This window comes from Lampetra fluviatilis, chromosome 5 (assembly GCF_964198595.1).
Source record: "Lampetra fluviatilis chromosome 5, kcLamFluv1.1, whole genome shotgun sequence".
Lineage (NCBI taxonomy): Eukaryota > Metazoa > Chordata > Hyperoartia > Petromyzontiformes > Petromyzontidae > Lampetra > Lampetra fluviatilis.
The window spans coordinates 17,533,938-17,553,226 of record NC_136279.1 but is presented as its reverse complement, the minus strand read 5'-3'; the positions used below and the strand labels follow the sequence as shown (position 1 = coordinate 17,553,226).

The window sequence follows — 19,289 nt, the reverse complement described above, 5'->3', positions numbered from 1 at the left end:
GGGGGGGGGGGGGTAGTTGTGGGGGGGGTAGTTGTGGGGTGGGGGTAGTGGGGGGTGGGGGTGAGAAACTGTGGGGGGTAGTTGTGGGGGGGTTGTTGTGGGAGGGGGTAGTTATGGGGGGGGTTGTTGTGGGGGGGGGTAGTTGTGGGGGGGGGTAGTTGTGGGGGGGATTGTGGGGGGTGGGGGTGAGTAGCTGTGGGGGGTAGTTGTGGGGGGTAGTTCTAGGGGGGGGGTAGATATGGGAGAGGGATTGTGCTGGTGGGGGGGGAGGGCCGCATGGCTTTATGAACGAATCATCCAATCACAGGGGGCGAGTCAAACCACGCCTTCGGGGGCGACGTCATCATCATCAGTTAGCTCCTCCTCCTCACCGCACACCGGAAGTGACGCGATGTCTGTCAGTTCGCGAGTTGCCGGGGCGTTCAGACGCCGCTTTGCCCGTCCCGCCGGGTTCGACTCCGGGCAGAGGGGTTCGCGGCCGCCCGAGGAGGTTGCAGAGGAGACGGAGAAGAAGGAGTGGCCGGGTGGGGGAGGCGGAGGAGGAGGTGGAGGCGGCGTAAGGGGCACGTGTAGCTGCTCCCACGGGGGTCCGTGCCGTGTTGAACCCAGAGTTTCTGGGTGTCGAGTACCCGAGGCGCGCGACCCCTTTGGCCCCTCGCGTTTGGGGTTAAATCGCGGTTCTGCTCCGTGTTCTTCGCGCCCTTCGGAAGATGCCGGGCCTCGTGGTATTCGGGCGTCGTTGGGGGATTGCGAGCGATGACCTGGGACCGCCGACAGCTGTGGAGTTCGTGCTTCGTGCCGCGTGGTGAGCCGGGGTCACTGGGCGGGGGAGGGAGAGGGGAACGGAGGCGGTGGGATCTGAGGGGTTCTTCTGTGTCCCCCTCACCCACCCTGGGGTCCTAAGGGATTTATGGGTTTACTGCTCACGATCCACAACACTGGTAAAAAAAACATTTTTTTCTGGCCTGGACTTTTGCAGCTGTTCTAGACTAATTTCAGGGTGCTGATTCCAAATCTGATCTCAGATTTGCTCTATCACATCTCATTTTTATGCTATCGGCATACCCCATTTTCATTGATTACCCGAAATTAACTCTGTCACTTATGATTGCAAGTTGTTGCGAGTCAGTGACTGCTTTAGTGTTAAAATATGTTGCTGTATTTTTAGGATAGTGTGTTTATAATATCATTTTATGTTGATATCCACATTTATTTAATACTTTTCTTCTGCAGTTTTTATTGAAAATGCAATATTTGATATCTCAAAAACCTGATGTGATAGACAAAAACTGATGCCAGCTTTGGAATCAGCACCCCAAAATTACCTTAAAACCGTTGGAATACCTTATGCCAAAAAAAGTGTTGACCAGTGCAATGGGCCAGAATGCGCCCCGATCACGTAAGCTAATCGGAGCGAGCCTAGGACGGTGCTTTGGATGGGTGACCGCCAAGCAGCATAACAGCTGCTGTGGGCTTGTTGTTGTTGTTGTTGCAACGCAGTGTGTAGTTAATTGTTGTACTGTACTTCTAAGCACCCGCATGTGTGCTCCCCGCGCCGCCTTCAACAACCCGTCCTGGCTACTTACCAGCTTGGTTAAGTATGTTTAACATGTCGGCTTTCGCGACCAATATTACGCGATTTTGGACGATTTTTGACCCCCCCCCCCACCACCTAGTCACACGGCGTCACAAACAGTCAGACCCTCCCCTCAAATATGACGTCACAAAGCTCTGCTCCCCCCCCCACAAAAAATAAAACATGCTTTAAATGACTTTAAACTATTGTCATTGTAGTGCGTATTTAATGTGGCGCGATGTTGTAGGAGAAAACATTCATTAAAAAGTCTATTTAATTAAGTAGAACGTGTTGTCTATATTTATTTAAAGTTGCGCACATTTTGATATGACGTCACATTTCTCAACCCCCCCCCCCCTGTCACACATCGTCACAAATGTCTGACACCCCCCCTCCTAGGTGCGTGACGTCATTTATAGACGGCCCCTAAAAGCGCTATATAAATAAAAGGTCAGCATTTTCATGGTGGTGAAGTATGGGCACCAAAATTCCCAGAAGCCGCGCACGGCGTGTGGAGGCCCCGCATTGAGCAGTGGATTGGCAAAAAGCACTGTGGTCAGTTGCATAAACGAACTTAACTCCCCTAAAGTGGTTGTACACAACTGGCCACAGTGGTCTAAAGCGGTTACACGGTCTGACGGCGGGGTCACGATGGGGTCAGAATAAATCCATAAACATTGGTCCAGTGGTTAATTCGATTGTCTGTTTGACAAGCTAATCATTAACCAAGCAGGAGAATGTCAAATCGTGTATTGACCGACGCAAGTCGGCATTGTCTCAAAAAACGAGTGACTGCAGCCATGACGACTGTTGTGGTTGTGATGGGAGTGATGATAGTGTCTGTGACGTCCACAGTGGTGATCGTGATTGTGTGCGATGGTGATGTCTCATCCTGCGCTGGCTTGGCAAGTGACAGCCTTCTCCCTGATTGGCGTGATGATTGTAGTAATCACATTGCCAATGATCATGGTGGTAGCAATCGATGGCAGTGATGGTGATGTTGCCCGAAACGAGTTGGCGGTGGTGGCTGCACTTGTATCTGGGTGATGGTACATGGTGGGTCGTGACAGTATCCATAATAACGGTGGTCGCGATGGTGATGACGGTAGTGCATTGTCCTTCATTGCAAGGCACGCGGGCCGCTGGGGCGGCCCCTGGTAGCCTTTCGTGCGGCCCCCGACAGTACACAAATGAGATAACAGCCCTTGCAGGGCAGTGTGGCGGCTCTCACACTGATGATGTCTTATTGGTGAAGAACAACTGCGGTAGTGACCGGTGGCGATGTTGATGTCGCCCGCGCAGGCTCTCGGTGGCGGCCGCCCTGCTGTCGGCGCACAGCGGGAATCTCGAGTGCCCCGGCGGGCCCCTGCTGCGCATCTACCTCATCGGTGTGCTGGCGCTGCTGTGCGCCACCCTCGCCACCCTGGCCTCCATCGTGGCACTGAGCATGCAGGGTGAGCGGCACGGCTCCACGGCTCGGCTCGTTGATTCACAGATGAAAAGAGCGATTGTTGTGTTCACGATGCGCGCACGCACGCACATACGAAACGAGTCACGTGCGAGAATATGTTGTGATTTGGGAAAAGAATTTGCAAGAGAAATGGAAATATTATTTGCATGTGCTTTGTTACGTTGACGTATATGCTAATAGAGTGAGCATAATTGTAAACATGAGAAAAATACAAATGAGATGGTAAAAATGTGATGAAAAAAGTAATATATTCGAATCATTGACTTGATTTGTGTTTTCTTGTCAACCTCTACCGTCAGCAGTGTGGATGGGTGTAGCGAGGTGCAATGCCCCCCCCCATCTCAACTCCCTCTCTCCCCCTATCTCTACCCCCCCCTCTCTCCCCCCTATCTCGACCCTCTTCCTCCCCCACTGTCTACACACTTGGACTGCGCGCTCACCTTCAGCTCCACCTCTATCTCTACCCCCCTCTCCCTCCCCCCATTGTCTAACACACTTGCTTTACTTGTACTACTTGGACTCGTGGTGCTTTGTTCCTACATTGGCGCTGGCTGCCCCGTCCATGCCGTTTACGCCGCACAGCTTTGCTCACTCTGAAAGCCCTTATAAGCATCTTCTTGGTTCTTTCGGTAAAGTCACGTGACTTTTCCGAAAGAACCAAGAAGATGAATCCCTGCAGTCACGAAAGCTTTAAACCCTTATAAGCAGTTGCATTTGGAGGTTTGCCCCCCCCCCCCCTTTTCTCTCCGCCTGATGAAGACCGCTTGTGTTGCGAAAGAAACTTCGTGTTTTTTTTGCTTTTATTTTTAATTGTAATTAATTTTATTATTATTTTCTTCTGTCTATTTTACTTTACCGAAAGAACCAAGAATATTCGAATCATAATTTGGAATATTCGTTTTTTTATGGAAATTTCCACAATCCAAATTCATGACTCAACTCGGAAATCAACTGGTTGGCCATTATGGTGCATATACCACCTACAGTATATTATGACTCTAAAGCATAGTGGTGTAAGCATATTAATTGTAAAAAATCATTAGCAATTATTGTGATTTGAGTCCTGTATTTTGAGTGTAGCAATTTGTCATCAAATACAAAAAATCATTACATTTTAGCCATATTAGTTTCCATTAATTCCATTGAGGATAATGTTCATTAATAGCGATTTTGGGCCACGGCTAATATGCCATGACATTTAGATGTGCGTCTTCCAAACGCTCCACTTAGTACAAACTCCACTCAGTCATGAAACCCAAACGACTGCTGCGAAAACTGTCAAGCACCAAGAATAACTCATTGCCCAATCCGCGCCCACCACCTGTAAGGGAGCGGCCTTCCCGTCTGTCGCAACGTGTCTCAGTCACTCGCATCCGCCAGCCGCACCTGAAGTGGTGGCTGGCAAGCGATAGGTGCACAATACAGTCGGGGTTTGTGTCGTATCCAAATGCAGCTGGCTGACATCGCAGGCTGATGCAGTTTGTTATCTCTTAAAATATGAATTAGTCCCTTATTATCTTATGAAGATTTTTCTATCAGCGTCTTTATTGCGAGGTGCTTTACGACAATTATAAAATTGTCCGTAAGATGAGAGTGGTTGAGATAAATAGTGGGGTTGTTATTAAAAGTGGTAGTGTAGTTGTGGTGACAGGAGGATAGGCAGGGGTGGTTAAGGAGGGATTGGGGTAGGCCTGGTCACTGCTGGGGGTTGGGGCAGGGAGGAGTAGCAGGAGTAAGATGGGCTAAGGAGAAGAGATGGGTTTTAAGGGAGGATCGGAAGCAGGTCAGTGAAGATGATTGACAATCCACTGCTGGATGAAGGCCTCTCAACACGTGTCAGTAAATGGGTGCTGTTTGGCCATTGGGAGACCAGGACCGGTTTACGTCAATCGCCACTGATGCAGGCCCTGGCCAGCACTTAAACTTAGGCCGCCGCGTTCACAGCGCCAATGCGCCAACTGCTGCGTCATGGCTGTATCCATTAATTGTAGAATTTTATGCGAATTCTTTTATGGCTGTAATTGTAACATGGGATTTTAAGAACTGTTTAAATAATTGTCATATCATCGGTCCTTGTAATTTCAATGAATATGGTAATTGTTATATGATTATTCATGTTTTATATGCAATTGCACAGGATTTTTATTTCATATTGTAGTTTCCTTCATGTTCTTTATAACTCGCCTCCCCACAACCTACCATTGAGGCTTCCCATTGCTGTATCACACGTGCGTTGCAAAATCAATGTCGAAATAATCCTTGATTCTTAACTCATCCAGATTTCAAGTGAGGCAACCTACTCACTCTACTGTCATTTCTGGGCAAGGGTGTAGCCCAGAATTTTGGGAAAGCCTCACACACAGGATTATGATAATCTGAGTGGTCTACCAACCACCACCTCTCAAGCGTCGGATCACAGGGGTGTGTGTTGCCACTATGCTCGGTGTTGCATGAATTTAGCCTGGCCCGGTGGCGTTTGTCGTAATCAACAGTAAAGCCCTGAGTTTCGCAAGTGAGCGTCATGAACGGGGGGAGGAGCGGAGGGGGGTCGTGGTTATTTCCCACTTGGTATATTAGGTCAGTGACAGGTGGCACGTGGACCCGCCCGCACTGACGCCGGAGAGACGGCACGACCACCGCCCTTGGATGTCGTGTTCAACGAGTCAGGGCAGGGCCGATCGTTGAGCGGGACGGATGGGGGCCGTCGCTCCCCTGGGAGGGTTGGCATGTGCGAAAAAAAGCCAAATTCGCCTGCCGTTGGCCCTGGACGACCGAATATTGCCAACACGATATAAAAGCCCACGTGATGAGAATTATTAACAGCCGGAAGGAATGGGTGGCGGGGAGAGTACTCGGTGGTCTGGGACCTGGTTAAGTAAAGGATATTAAATTAAAGAGTTCAAATCGGTGGAGTACATTGCAATGGGCCTTCATGTCGTTAAAAAATTGAAAGTTAATCATTAACCATATGGTTGGTTAATCTTGAGGCATACATCGATAATGCATTTCTGTGGGATTCATTGGTTGAATAAAGGACAAGTACTATTTAAAAGGTCTCTCACATGCTTTAAGAACATCGGTATGATTTAAATGGGCTCTCACCTCAACAATTTAATGGCCAATGACTGAGCCACAGACGCACCCTCTCCTGATGATGCTTCAACAGAAATTGAACCCAATTGGCCTTTCACCTGGCTAAAGTGGATCTGTCAACAGATAATAAACATAAATGGACCCTCACCCTGGTTAAATAAAGTAACACAAATACACACATCGAATCTAAATGCTAAATAGCCTGGTCATTGTAATTCAATCAATAGTTCATGAATCTCAATGGGCTTCGACTGCTTGAGACAGATCAGTCAATGTAACGAGCGTCCTGGTTAAGCGGTGTCGCGACACGCCGAGCGAATACACGAGTAAAGATCTGCCGCGTTATCAACCGAAGCGACTGCACAAATAAACCGATGAATGCATGTGGTGGTGGTGTCACCCGCGGCACAGGCACCATCAGCCGGCCCGGCCCACGGCGCCACATGCCGGCGCTGGTGTACGTGCGCGCGTTCTTGTACGTGCCCGAGCTGGTGTGGGTGGCGCTGGGAACGTACTGGGTGTGGGACGGCAGCCCGGGCTGCGAACGCCCCGTCGTGCACGCTGTGCTGGGCACCGTCGTCACCAAGTATGACACACACACACACAAGACAAAGATCCCCCGTATAGCCTTTAACATACTGTTGGGGCAAGTGCTCTGAGCGAGTAGCTGGAACGGCACACGAGAGCGTGGTTGGTCAGCACCATACCCATCCGTCATTGTCTCCCCAGTGGTGATGTTGATACATTTCACTAGATACTCACTTGAGGCTGAGTCGAGCTAGGGGAGGCCCAGGAATGGTTGAGATAATCGTCACTGTTGTCGGCCGTGAACGGGAATCGTGACTCGGCTTACCGAGTTCGTAGTGAAGCGCACTCACCGCTACGCCAGCGATCCCCACACGTGCACATGCACACACATGGCACACGTGAGCATTAGTCCACCACACGAGCATGAGCATCCGAGAGAACATGACATGGACATGAGCACACTTGGGGATTTAATGAATAATCACGATTAGGGATCGCAATTTTACACACACGACTAAGCGTGCACACACACACACAATGTGATGGATTAAAAAAATGAGTGTTAAGGATTAAATACGAATTCTTGCAATAATATTGTCTTTTCATACTAATCACAACAATACTAATTAGGAAAGTCACAAGTGATTAAGTTAATGGTTGTTTGAGTAGAAATGTTCTCTTAAAGAACTTGGCACCACAGATAGGAATCTAACTTGACATGAGTCGAACGGATGAAATTCCGAGTAACCACTCGGAGGTGTCGTGATAAAACAGTGCTGAAAGCTCACGACAAATGTAAAGTTTTGCAGTTATTGAATAATGTAGAGATTCTGTCGTTGTGTACAACAAATCAATCATATCCGAGACCAGGGGTCGGCAACTAAAATAACAAGAGCCATTTTTTTCTAATTCAGTAACAAAACGTCAATATTTCAAGAGCCACAATGCACTGTGTGGTGAATACGAGACGGTGGGTCCTTAATAAATAACTTCACGGAGCAGTTCTTAGAGCCGCATGCGGCTCCGGAGCCGTGGGTTGCCAACCCCTGCTCTAGACAAATGAAATATGAATGTAAATGACAAACCTTCCAGAACTACAACATAAATAACGAGAGAATACAATTAACTCTTGCGAAACGGTCACAATTACATTTAACGATCAATAATTTTGTTAAGGCTGTGGTGAATGTCGCACCTTCTTGTGTTTGCAGGGTTCACACACAACACATACTAAATCGAAAACATTGATTCGCACCCACGCGATTCTACGTGAGCTTTAATAATTCCTCCTCCATCATGATGTAGTGAAACAGTACATGAACCGTATGCGAGATATCCACGGATGAGCTCCCATGATGCGGTTCTGTCGGGTATCCGTCATTGTAATATTTTGTTTTGGCTAGGTTATGATCGATTCGTTATACATAATGACAGCTGCTAATGTTGTTGTCCAGATTCTTAAGTATCTTGCATGCAACCAATGGATTTAACACACCGTTCAACCATACACAGAGAGCGATCTTAATACAAACAAGTCTCTTATTTTCTTGGTTCTTTCGGTAAAGTCACGTAGAAGGGAAATAATAAAATAATAAAAACAAAACATGATAAAATAATTCTCACGACGTTTCGGCCACAACGCAAGCAGCCGTCCTCAGGTGAAGAACAGGTCTGTCGGAAAGACATCGAAATTTAAGTCTCTTATTTCTGAAAGATCAACATTGAACACTCGTTGACTCTCCTCTGCCAACCCAGCTGGGTGATCCTGCTGGGGACCGTGGTGGCCGTTCTCATCACGTTCGACCCCCTGGGATCTCGGCGCTCGGTGGCTCCTGTGGAGGGTGCGGACGTAGTGGATGGAGCAGGCACGGCGGGTCCCAGCGGGAGGGCGACCGGGGTGTGGGAGCGCCGCATGCGTCTCTTCTGCTGCTGCGTGCGCCGCGATGAATCGAGCCACGTTGCCTTCACCGACGTCGCCCGCATCTTAAGCGAATTCTTTGCCGTACGTGTGCGCGTTACTTAACATCTCGCCACGGTAGCAAGATGTTAACGCCCTCGCCTGGTATACAGGTGGTTGTGGCTTCGGTCCTGTATATTTGAAGTTTGCATGGATTTTGCTCTGGGTCCTCTGATTTTTCTCTGCTACACATTTCCATGTGATAAGCCACAGAAGTGACCTGTCATCAGATCGCTTCTGAAAAAAGAGCTAAACAGCTCAGTGGGCCTTACCTGGTAAAATAAAACAAAATTTCCTTTCAAATTGTGAATTTTTTTACTAAAAGCAATTGTCACTCTCACAATGTTATCCCAATCTCGCTATCAGCATCGTTGAGCAGTGCAACCCTTTGTGTTCGGGGAGCGTGAAAGGAAGCGGATATCACAGATCTACCTTTGAAATTCCTCAAAGGGACCTCTGTTCCATACGTTAGGGGCAGCAATATACCACCCGCCCTGTCACAGAGAATGATGTTTGTCGTACGGGTCTGTGTGTATCCACAAATGTGTGTACTCCTGTATCTGTAAAGTGGTAGTGTAGTGGTTAGCGCACTGCGCTACGAACTTTGCAACACCAGTTCGATTTCCGCTCATCGCCAATATCAACGGCGAATATCTGAATTGGCCCTGGGCATCCTCTAGGTCGCCTCAGCCTTAAACGAGTAACTGCTGCGGTGTGTGTAAACATCAGCGCTGGGGAGACAAATACAGCCCGGCGTGGCGCTGGCCACAATATACCCTCACGCGCCATGCTGGCCTTAATAGGTGCTCGCAAACAGCACTTGCCCCAAAGTCTGTCTAGGCTACATGGGAGATCTTTGCCTGGTGTGCGTGTGCAGGACACGGATCTTGTTGGGAGTGACGTGGCGGCGGGGCTCACGCTGCTGCACAGGAAACAGAAGCGCGATGACCATGAGCGGCAGAACCACGTCCAGACTCGGACGCCCTCCCCCAGCACGGTCTGTGCCCCCCCTCTCCCATCGTCCTACCGCTCGCTGTTCCCCCTGTGCCACCGGCACCATTGCCCATGTACAGGAATCATATTATGAACAACATCATCATCATCGCTAAAAATACACCGTGGTAATCGGTGTTGGCCAAACGTAGCAGGTCCCTCCCGAAAAATATTATTCGGACTCTGGTGTGGCTTTCCTGGGCAAGTAACGTCTAAGTGCGTCCGTATCTTAATACGTTGGCACAGAACCAGCAGGCATAGTTATTTATAGATGGGATGGATGCAGTCGGTGAAAGGAAGAACAGGCGTAGGGGAGTTGACAGCACTGATGGCTGGGAGAAGGGAATTGCAGAATATGAGAATAGGAAGAACTCTGAAAGCTGGTGCTGACTGCCCTCAGTGTGCTGTGTGCGAGTGTGTGCTGTGTGGAGTTGCGGTAGTGCAGTGGTAAGCGCGCTGCGCTACTAATCTGGCAGCCCGAGTTCGACTCCTGCTCACGCCCAACACCAGTAATGATTATCTGGGCTGCCCCTAGTTTGACTCGGCATCAAATGAGTATATGTTGCGGAATGTAAACGTTGCCACTTGGGAGACCTAGACGGTCGGGCGTGGTGCTGGCCACCCACCCCCTCATGTGCCATGCCGGACCTTCACAGGTGCTCGCTCACAGCACTTGCCCCAACAGTGTATTCGGGCTATACGGGAGGGGGGATCTTTGTCTTTTGTCTTTGCCGTGTGGGTGCTGATGGCCGAGCAGGAGACGGCGGCGCCAGTGGCTGAGCTGGTGGAGGAGCTGCCCCTCGCTGCCCACTACATGCGCTTCGCTGCTGCCTCGTACGGGTGGCCACTGTTTGTGTACAGCCACCCCTTCTCCGGGCTTTGCCACCTCTGCCCAGCCTGCAGGTACACGTGTGCGTGTGTGTGTGCGCGTGTGTGTGCACGTGTGTGTGTGCGTGTGCGTGTGTGTGCGTGTGTGTGTACTGGCAGGGGGAGCGGTGACGCAGCAGTTAGCGCGCGCTGTGCTAAGAACCCAGCGAACCGGGTTCGATTCCTGTTCACAACCAACACCAGTGACGATTATTTGAACCAGTCCTGGGCCTCCCCGAGGTCGACTCGGCTTCAAATGAGTACCTGGTGTTGTGTGTAAACATCGCCACTGGGGAGACAAAGGCGGCCGGGGGGGTGCTAGCAAATCACCCCCTCGGTTGCCGTGCCAGCCTTCCTAGGTGCTTTCCCCAACAGTCTATAAAGGCTATACGGGGGATCTTTGTCTGTACCCAGGTGTATGTATTGGTTTGTGCATGCAGGCGTGTGTGTGTGTGCTTGATGTGAGTGTGTTTGTGTGTGTCCCAGCACCTCCACTGCTGCCAACCGGAACGACACTCTTTGATCATTGATGCCATTTCAGCGACTGATTTGCAGACACCAAGTCGGCAATGCTGAATTGGCATTTCGGAATCAGTTACGCCGAATTGGCGACTCAGGATCGGCCGTTGTTGACTTTCCCTGCAGCTGCTGCTGCTGCCCCCGCCAGGGTTCGGGCTTCGCGCTCATCGGCGGGGAGCCCCCGCCGTGCCACGTGCGCGCCATGCGGCGGACTACCGACCTGCAGGACCGCGACTTCATTTTCGTGTCCTACCACAACAGGGTGTGGCCCGCACTCAAAACTGCTTTTTGTGTTTAGTTTGCTGTCCTTTCCCAGCACACTCAGATTTATGCGGCTGGCTACGTACAGTGCGAAGGAAGTTCAACGTACGTACGTACATACAAATCACAACAATCACAATGGACCAAGGTCACTCATGCACGAGACTATCTCGGTCGCTTGAATTCTCACCTTGGTTATACACGAAGTTTTACTTCATGTACGTACTTTGGAAAGCCTCGCCGAGTCTAAAAACATGTTTTCAGGAGGGTCCTGCATTTGTATGTTGGCCAATTCCTTTTTTCAAGGAGTTGTTTTGCACGTCACATGGGAGGGACACTACAGTATCGGAAGAAAACACATCACACATGTGAAAGAGATGTACTCAAAATATACACAGAGGAGGCAGAAACCCACTTACTGTACTACCATCTGTTTGACCGCCTCGCACGTGAAGTCTCCTGGTGACTAAAGTTATATTTTTTTAGTCACCAGTATTGTTGGATCAAGTTTCAGGCCTGAATGAGTGGCTTGGTGTCCCCAGATAAGAAGCGTCTGCCCATTGAATACAGGGGCATAGGAAATATGTTACAATTCCAATGTTTCAGGGTGCCACGGCGAGATGTTAACTACCTTGCCTGGTACACAGGAGGTGGTGGGTTCGATCCCGACCCTGACGCCTGTATATTTGGAGTTCGCATGTTCTTTCCGTGGTCCTCCGGTTTTTCCCTCCACATTTAGAAACATGCGTTTAGAGTATTTGGCTATTATATAAATATCCACATGATAAGCCACTTCGTTGAACTATCAGTTGTGATATCCAGGTTGCTTCTGAAAAAAAGCTATGTAGTTCAGTGGGCCTTGCCTGGTAAAATTAAAATAGTTTTTAGTTAAGTTTAATATAATATAGATGAAGCAATTGAGTAGTCTATGAAGGAAATTTCAAGAATTTGTCACAGATATAATCAATCGGAGGATTAATTGGTAGGCGTAAAGAGGATGGAGGAGGGAAGGATAGTAATGATGCAATTTGTAACTCGTATTTCATGGACATGAATGACCGTGATTCTTGAGGCACGGAACCAAGCTAAGTGTCACCCGAAAAGCAGGTAGAGAAGTGTCTCTTCATCTGAAGTGTCTCTTAATCAGAATCAGAATCTTTATTTCGACTGGCGGAGGAATCCGATGAGCTGTGAAGCTCTTTTTCACGGATGTCCAGTAGAGGCAAAGGGTGAGAAAGTTACAACAACAAACATTACCAAAAATAACGATGGGAATGCAAAGTATAGGAAAGGTAAAAGCACATCACAAATAAAAGTGGGATTTCCGGTCGATGCATTGGCGTGGTCGCCAGATGTCAGTGACCAAGGGGAGACCTAAAAGCCAGGTGGCGGTGGTGATGGGACTGGTAGAGCAACAACTGCTGGTACTAGGAGAAGGAAACGAAAGTGACACATACTCGCACCATTAACTTGGCTGTAATGACCTTTTGACCTCAACTTTTGGTATTCCCACGATTACAGATGTCTCCAAAGTGTGCTGCTACGAATCAACGTTCGGCTTCTTTTGTTTAGTTCATTTCGAACAATTAATGTTTTAAGTAACAAAAACAAATAGGCCGTATGCTTGTCATTAACAGAATTGAATGTGCCGCGTGTATGTTGATAATGTACCGGCTTAGTGAAAGCCGCACGCGGGAGTGTTGAGGATCGGCTGTGGTTGGAAGGAAGGGGTCTTGTGTCTGAGTGGGGGTCTCCGTGCGCTCCTGGCCCTGTCCCCATGCAGGTGTATGAGGTCCCGTTCTACGTGGCCCTGGACCACGCCACCGGCTCCATCGTCGTGAGCGTCCGTGGCACCATGTCGCTCCGGGTACGTGTGTGCTTTAGCGATGCGCGGCCGTCTTTCTCTCTCTCACTCGCTTGCTCGCTCGCTCATGCACACACTCACTCGTGCTTGTGGAACACGCATAAAACGCAAACCTAAACACCCACGCAAACATAAACACTCCCAACTACAATCGCCCCTCCAACATAAGCACTCATTATGGTAAACACTTGTTGAACAAAAACACTTGTATAACATAAAACTTATCATGAGTTAAGGTTTCTAAACATTGCCAGACTCCTCTTCTACGACTGTAAACGTAAGCACGTCGCACCAATGCCTCCGGTCCCTCTGCCGACTCCCAATTCAGTCCTGCGGCAGCGTCTTCAAGATCCTCCATGGACTTGCCCATGCCTACCTCTCCCCTCCCCACCTCTCGTCATCTGTCCCCACTTCACCCTCCCCACCCCCCCCCCCCATCTGACCTCTGACGCTACAGGACGTGCTCACAGACCTCACCGCCGACTGTGAGAACCTCGAGGTGGAAGGCGTCAGTCCGCGCGACTGCTTCGCGCACAAGGTGCGTCGGGTCTCCCTGCTGCTCCGCCGGTGACGAAGATTCAGATAAACGTAGATCGTGGTGTATACTCTTTGGTTTTTTCGGTAAAGTCACGTAGGTAAGAAATTATTAAAATAAATTAAATCACGACGTTTCGGAAGCAACACAAGCCTCCATCATCAGGTGTAACCGCTGCAGTACAATTGCTGTAGCGTGGTGGTGAGATGTTAAATACCTCACCTGGTATGCAGGAGGTCATGTGTTCGATCCCGACCCTGACACCTGATTATTTGGAGTTTGCGTGTTCTCCCCACCCCCCCCGGGGTCCTCCGGTTTTTCCCTCCACATTTAGAATCAACGCTTGTTCAGAGTATTTGGCCGCTATAAATTTCCACACAGGAAGCCACTTTGTTGAACTATCATTTATGATAACCAGGTCTCTTCTGACAAAGAGCTATACAGCTCAGTGGGCCTTACCTGGTAAAATAAGAACTCATCTTCTAGATTATTTCGGTAAAGTCACGTAGAAGGGAAATAAAAAATAATAAAATAAAGCAAAATAAAATACATTTCATTATATAATTTTATTATGTTTTATTTGTATTATTTCCCTTCTACGTGACTTTACCGAAAGAACCAAGAAGATGAATCCCTGCAGTCACGAAAGCTTTAAATCGAAAAATAAAAACTGTTTAGTTTTGTTCATTCGGTGCCATCGAGCTGAAGAGACAGAAAAGAAGAAGACGACACGACAACCACAATGAGCCCGTTGTCTCCCGTCTCCGATGCTCCGCGTGCAGGGCATGGTCCAGGCAGCGCGCTACGTCTACGGCCGACTCGTGAACGACGGGATCCTGGTGGGGGCGTTGGGCATCGTGCCGGTAATGCCGGCCACTTGCCTCATCTCGTGTCCCCGTGGTTGGTTGAGGCACAGCCAGCGTTTGCCGGGATGGGGTTTGCATCGAGAACCTGCTCGCAAAGGTGGCCCGGTGGCACGGGGCCGGCGGGGGGTTGGGGGGGGAAGTAATATTGTGTTGGAGCAGCACCAAAGCTGGCACCGCTGGAGATGTGGGCTTTACATTTTCAATTCACCCAAGGACAAAACCATGATCTTGAGCATATGGAGTTTGTGGCCTCCACGTGATTACCCATAACGACATTAACAAAATCCATTTGTCGAATTTGGGTTTTCCTTTTAGATCGCTATGCAATAAACACACTTTCTGCACAGTGTATAGGTGGCATGCGTCACTGGTGCGATTAAAGGGGCTCAATGAAGTGACTTCGGACAGCTTCACGCGCCAGTTTCTTGTGCCATTCTCCGACACAGGGCGGTACACCACTAAGCTGTATGAGCTCCCAACGAAAAGGTCGTCACTTCACGACGTGACGCTGACAGCACAATCAGAATACAATTGGGTGAGGTGGTGGGGGGGAGAGAATCGATTTAAAAATCATGAAGACACAATGGAGACCGCCCGCACAGCGACCGGTGAGAAAATCTCGTCATCGGCCGGGCGTGGTGCTCGCCCCCCACCCATTCGTGCGTCCTTCATAGGTGCTCGCTAATGGCACTTGCCCCAACTGCCTGTGTAGGCTTTACAGGGCATCTTTGTCTTTATCCGTTGTGCGTGATTGTATTTGCCAGCATGCATGAACACCTGCGTGTGTGCGTGGGTCAGGAGTACCGTGTGGTGGTGACGGGGCACAGCCTGGGCGCTGGCACGGCCGCCATCCTCGCGCTGCTGCTGAAGCCGTCGTACCCCTCACTGCGCTGCTACGCGTTCTCCCCTCCTGGCGGCCTGCTCAGGTAGGGGCGCCTCAATTGCAGAGGTCAGATCAGGTAGAGGTGTCTCACTGGCAAAGGTCAGCTCAGGTAGGGGCATCTCAATTGCAGAGGTCAGATCAGGTAGAGGTGTCTCACTGGCAAAGGTCAGCTCAGGTAGGGGCGTCTCACTGGCAAAGGTCAGCTGAGGTAGGAGCGTCTCACTGGCAAAGGTCAGCTCGGGTAGATGCGTCTCACTCGCAGGGGTCAGCTCAGACAGCTTGAATTTGTGTATTTGTGTGCGCTTCAGTGACTGTATTACTCTGTTTGAGCATGTCTGTGCCTATACATATTCCTTTTGTGTTTGTGTGCACAGCAAGGCTCTGTCCAAGCACGCTCAGCAGTTCATCATTTCAGTGGTGCTTGGTTTGGACCTGGTGCCGAGGTGAGGCTGGCGATTTCCCACACAGACAAGGCTGCGTATTAATCCGACACAGCTCTCCATGTTAAAAGACCCATCGGCAACGATACGGCACTGCGTTGAAAGCACTATGCAGCAATACAACGCTTTGTTACAGGTCAACATACATCAACACAAGCCCGTGTTAGCAGTAACCCAATCTGTATTTAAAAGTACTCCACAGCCACTCGACATCATGCTAATACAGCCATGGAGTGGAGTGCAGTTTGTGCCAAAATCCAAATTTATTCCAGTCTTGTGCTTCCCACCCCTCCCATCCCTCCACTCTACCTACCCAAGGCTGAGCCTGGCCAACATGGACGACCTAAAGGAGAACATCCTCACCATGATCCTGACCAGCGACCAGCCCAAGGTGGAATTTTGCTACCACTGCAGTGATGGCGTTTAGTCCGAGCTTGCAGCGACTGTGCGCGTCTTTACCTCTCCGACTTGAATTTCATCTGTGTTCCCCCTTGTTTCTCCACCGTCTTGTCCCATGTCTCGTTCGATCCCCATCACTTTTGTGTGCCCCCCCCACCCCCACCACCGTGTGTCCCTTTGCGTCGCCACCGTCTCATCCTGTCCGCGCATCTCACGGTGCCGCGTCGTATTTCGCCCCCTGCAGTACAAGATCCTGCTGTGCGCCTGTTGCCGTGGGGGCAGCGTGGGGTGCGCAGGGGACGATGACGATATGCCTACGTCCCCAACGTCCCCGCCGCACGGCGAGGCTGTTCATGATGGCCACTCTCCACCTGGGCCCTCCCAGCCACTGCTGTCCGGAGGGAGTGAGCGCCGGGCGTCTTACCGCTCACTCGACTCAACGCCGACCAACAACTTCGCCCCGGTACAGATCCCAACGGCCGCGGCCGCCGCCACCCAGCGACCCCTGCTCTTCCTGCCGGGGAGGGTGGTGCACATCACCAAGACACCGGCCAGGTATCGCTCACGACGCGGCAGGCGCCGTGCCGTCATGCACAGCCATTGACAAGAAGTTTAAAGGCCGTACTTGGCAACAGCCGTGGAGGCAAAGATTGTTATTGGTGGATCAGACATTAGCTCTCCCCTAATCCTCACAAACTAGCCAGCCAGCCAGCCATTTGTTTTCCCGAGCCCTAATCACACTAGACGTCCCTACCTATAACCCTAACCACTTTAGCCACCAAAGGCTAGCTCTACCTCGAACCATAACAAATAAGCCAACAAACTGCTCGTATCAACCCTTCCTGTGATGCATTCATTCCCTTAACTCAAAATCATCTTTGGCACTTCAGCCTTTATTTTGTTGTTGTTTGCTCGCACACAAATCAATGCCTCAGTAATGTCATTCATTTACCCAAAAGTGGTGTTTGGCCAGTACATTATCTTGAAACGTGGTTTTGTTTAGGTGATTCATGCATCTAAAATATAAACACATTCCTGCGGAGGGAGCTGGTAGGAACGTTGGGTTGCTCGGTCAATGGCCAGGGTCAACGGCGGCGTGGTGTATTCCGCAAATATGGCCGACTGTGAGGGCGGGCACAAGCCGGCGTGAGTAGGTTAAACGTTGAGTTTTATAAGGGCACCACGGGGTGACCAGCCCCTCCCCAGCCAGCCCCACCCCTCTCACCCCCCACCCAGCCCCACCCTCCCCTCCCCACCTAGCCCCTGCCCACCCTCCCCACCCAGCCCCTCCCCACCCTCCCCACTCCTCCCATTTCTGGATGGACGACGGACGGACACAATAATCCCCTGTGGGCTGGTGTAACCAGGATGTTCCTACCAGTATAAAATAATTTTTAGTGTACGAGAGGTAGCCGGAGCACGTGGGGAAAACTCATGAGTGTTGTGGGGGGTAACACTACAGCACAGGTTGGATACCTTTCAGTATTAGGAGACATCTGTGTACCCCACATAAAATGGTGTCAAATTAGACGTGTGCACCAACATCACGTGCTTGCAACTTGAAACGACGCAGGAGCCCATGTAATGAAATAAAGAAGCCTGTTTTCACTGCAAGGACACAACGAACGTTGAGTTCATGGCGACCGTGTGTTTTCCACTCCCGGCTCCACCAGGGACAGAACGTGGGACGGACCCCGGTTCCAGGTGAACTGGTCCCACGCCTCGGCCTTCACGACAATCCGGATCAGCCCTCGAATGCTTCCGGACCACATGCCGGGGGCCTTGTTGAATGCCCTTGCCGAGCTCGCCCCTCCTCCAGAGCGGCACGACGGCGTCCACCCTGGCACCACCCCCGGGCCTACCCCGGGGGTGGTGCCCGGCAGGGAGCAGGCGGAGCCAGTGCTTGCTTGAAGCAGTGCTCCGATTACTTCCACACCCGCCAAGGGCAGAAATCTGAAGCCAACGCTCGTGAATTTGTGTGCTCCGCGTTGGAAACTCAGGTCAGTATTTGCCTGCGAGGTTTGCCGTCGCTATGAGCCTTGAGGCCAGCAGCTCCAACGGAATCCTCAGCACCACCCAAGGAGGGGTGGCGGGGGGGGGGCATCTGGCACCATCCTGGGTGCTGCCACCCTGGCTCTCACAATTCTCGGCGGGTGTGAATGCGTTGTTACAGCGGATGGTGACCCGTGCCCAAGGATGAACTGGTTGTCCTGTCGTACCAAGCTGCTGCCCCAATTGTGTCACGAGAGATGGGTATTTTAGTGAGGCCAGAGGCTCACACCGGCAGCGGCAACTTGAACAACCGCTAATTGCACTTTTAACTAATGGGGAAAAAAAAAGCGTGAAAGCAGCTTCAGAATGCTGCTGGCCAGGCCCATTAGCCTAGTATTGGTGATGGAGGCTTCTTTATTCACTCACTGACACAGCAGCTGCTCCTGCCTAAAAGAGCAGTCTTTGCGGCAGTCTCGAGCGCATACGAATCAAAGCGATTTCCCTGCCAAGCGTGCTTCTCCGCAACCTGGAACTTAACCCACTGAGGAGAGGAGGAGACGGTCCGTTACCCCACACATGCGAAGAGCCCGAGGCGTGCAGCGCGATGATCGTCGAAACCGGTTACACGCACGAACGCCTGCTCCGTCACGCCTGCACTTTTTCATCGTTTTTAATTATCTGATTGGCACAGCGAGCGGTGACGCCGCCAAGATCAATCCTCATCCTGCCAAACGAGCTTTTTATTTTTTGCGTTTTTTTAACGCAGCCTGGTGGTCGCTACCATTTGTCCGGATGAGCTCCCGTGTTGGATCGGGAGCCACGGCTAGCCCAACCCCGTGCCGAGCGGTTGCGTGGTAATTCGTGCCGTGCCTCGTTTTGTTGACAGTTTCTTTCCTGCAAGTGTGCAGTTGCTTTCTATTGCGGAGAGATTTACTTTTGTAATCTAAAGTAAGTTATGAAACAAACAAAAAATATGCTAACAGCATCTCTTGTAACAATAAATGCGTTTTCAGGTCTCGTTTAAGTGGTTGAACTCAAAGGTGTT

At 50.5% G+C, this 19,289-nt stretch overlaps 1 protein-coding gene across 1 annotated transcript; it reads left to right on the top strand.

Annotated features, from left to right (window-relative positions):
• Positions 1 to 396: 396 nt before the first annotated feature.
• LOC144932680 (diacylglycerol lipase-beta-like) lies at positions 397 to 19,262 on the top strand. Its single transcript, XM_078857005.1, has 15 exons — positions 397 to 805; positions 2,879 to 3,030; positions 6,552 to 6,726; positions 8,424 to 8,670; positions 9,503 to 9,622; positions 10,376 to 10,521; positions 11,131 to 11,266; positions 13,049 to 13,132; positions 13,587 to 13,667; positions 14,447 to 14,527; positions 15,329 to 15,456; positions 15,788 to 15,856; positions 16,172 to 16,244; positions 16,497 to 16,807; positions 17,926 to 19,262. Exons 1-15 carry the CDS (start codon positions 711 to 713, stop codon positions 18,161 to 18,163), a joined length of 2,136 nt encoding a protein of 711 aa, XP_078713131.1. The 5' UTR covers positions 397 to 710; the 3' UTR covers positions 18,164 to 19,262.
• Positions 19,263 to 19,289: the final 27 nt, after the last annotated feature.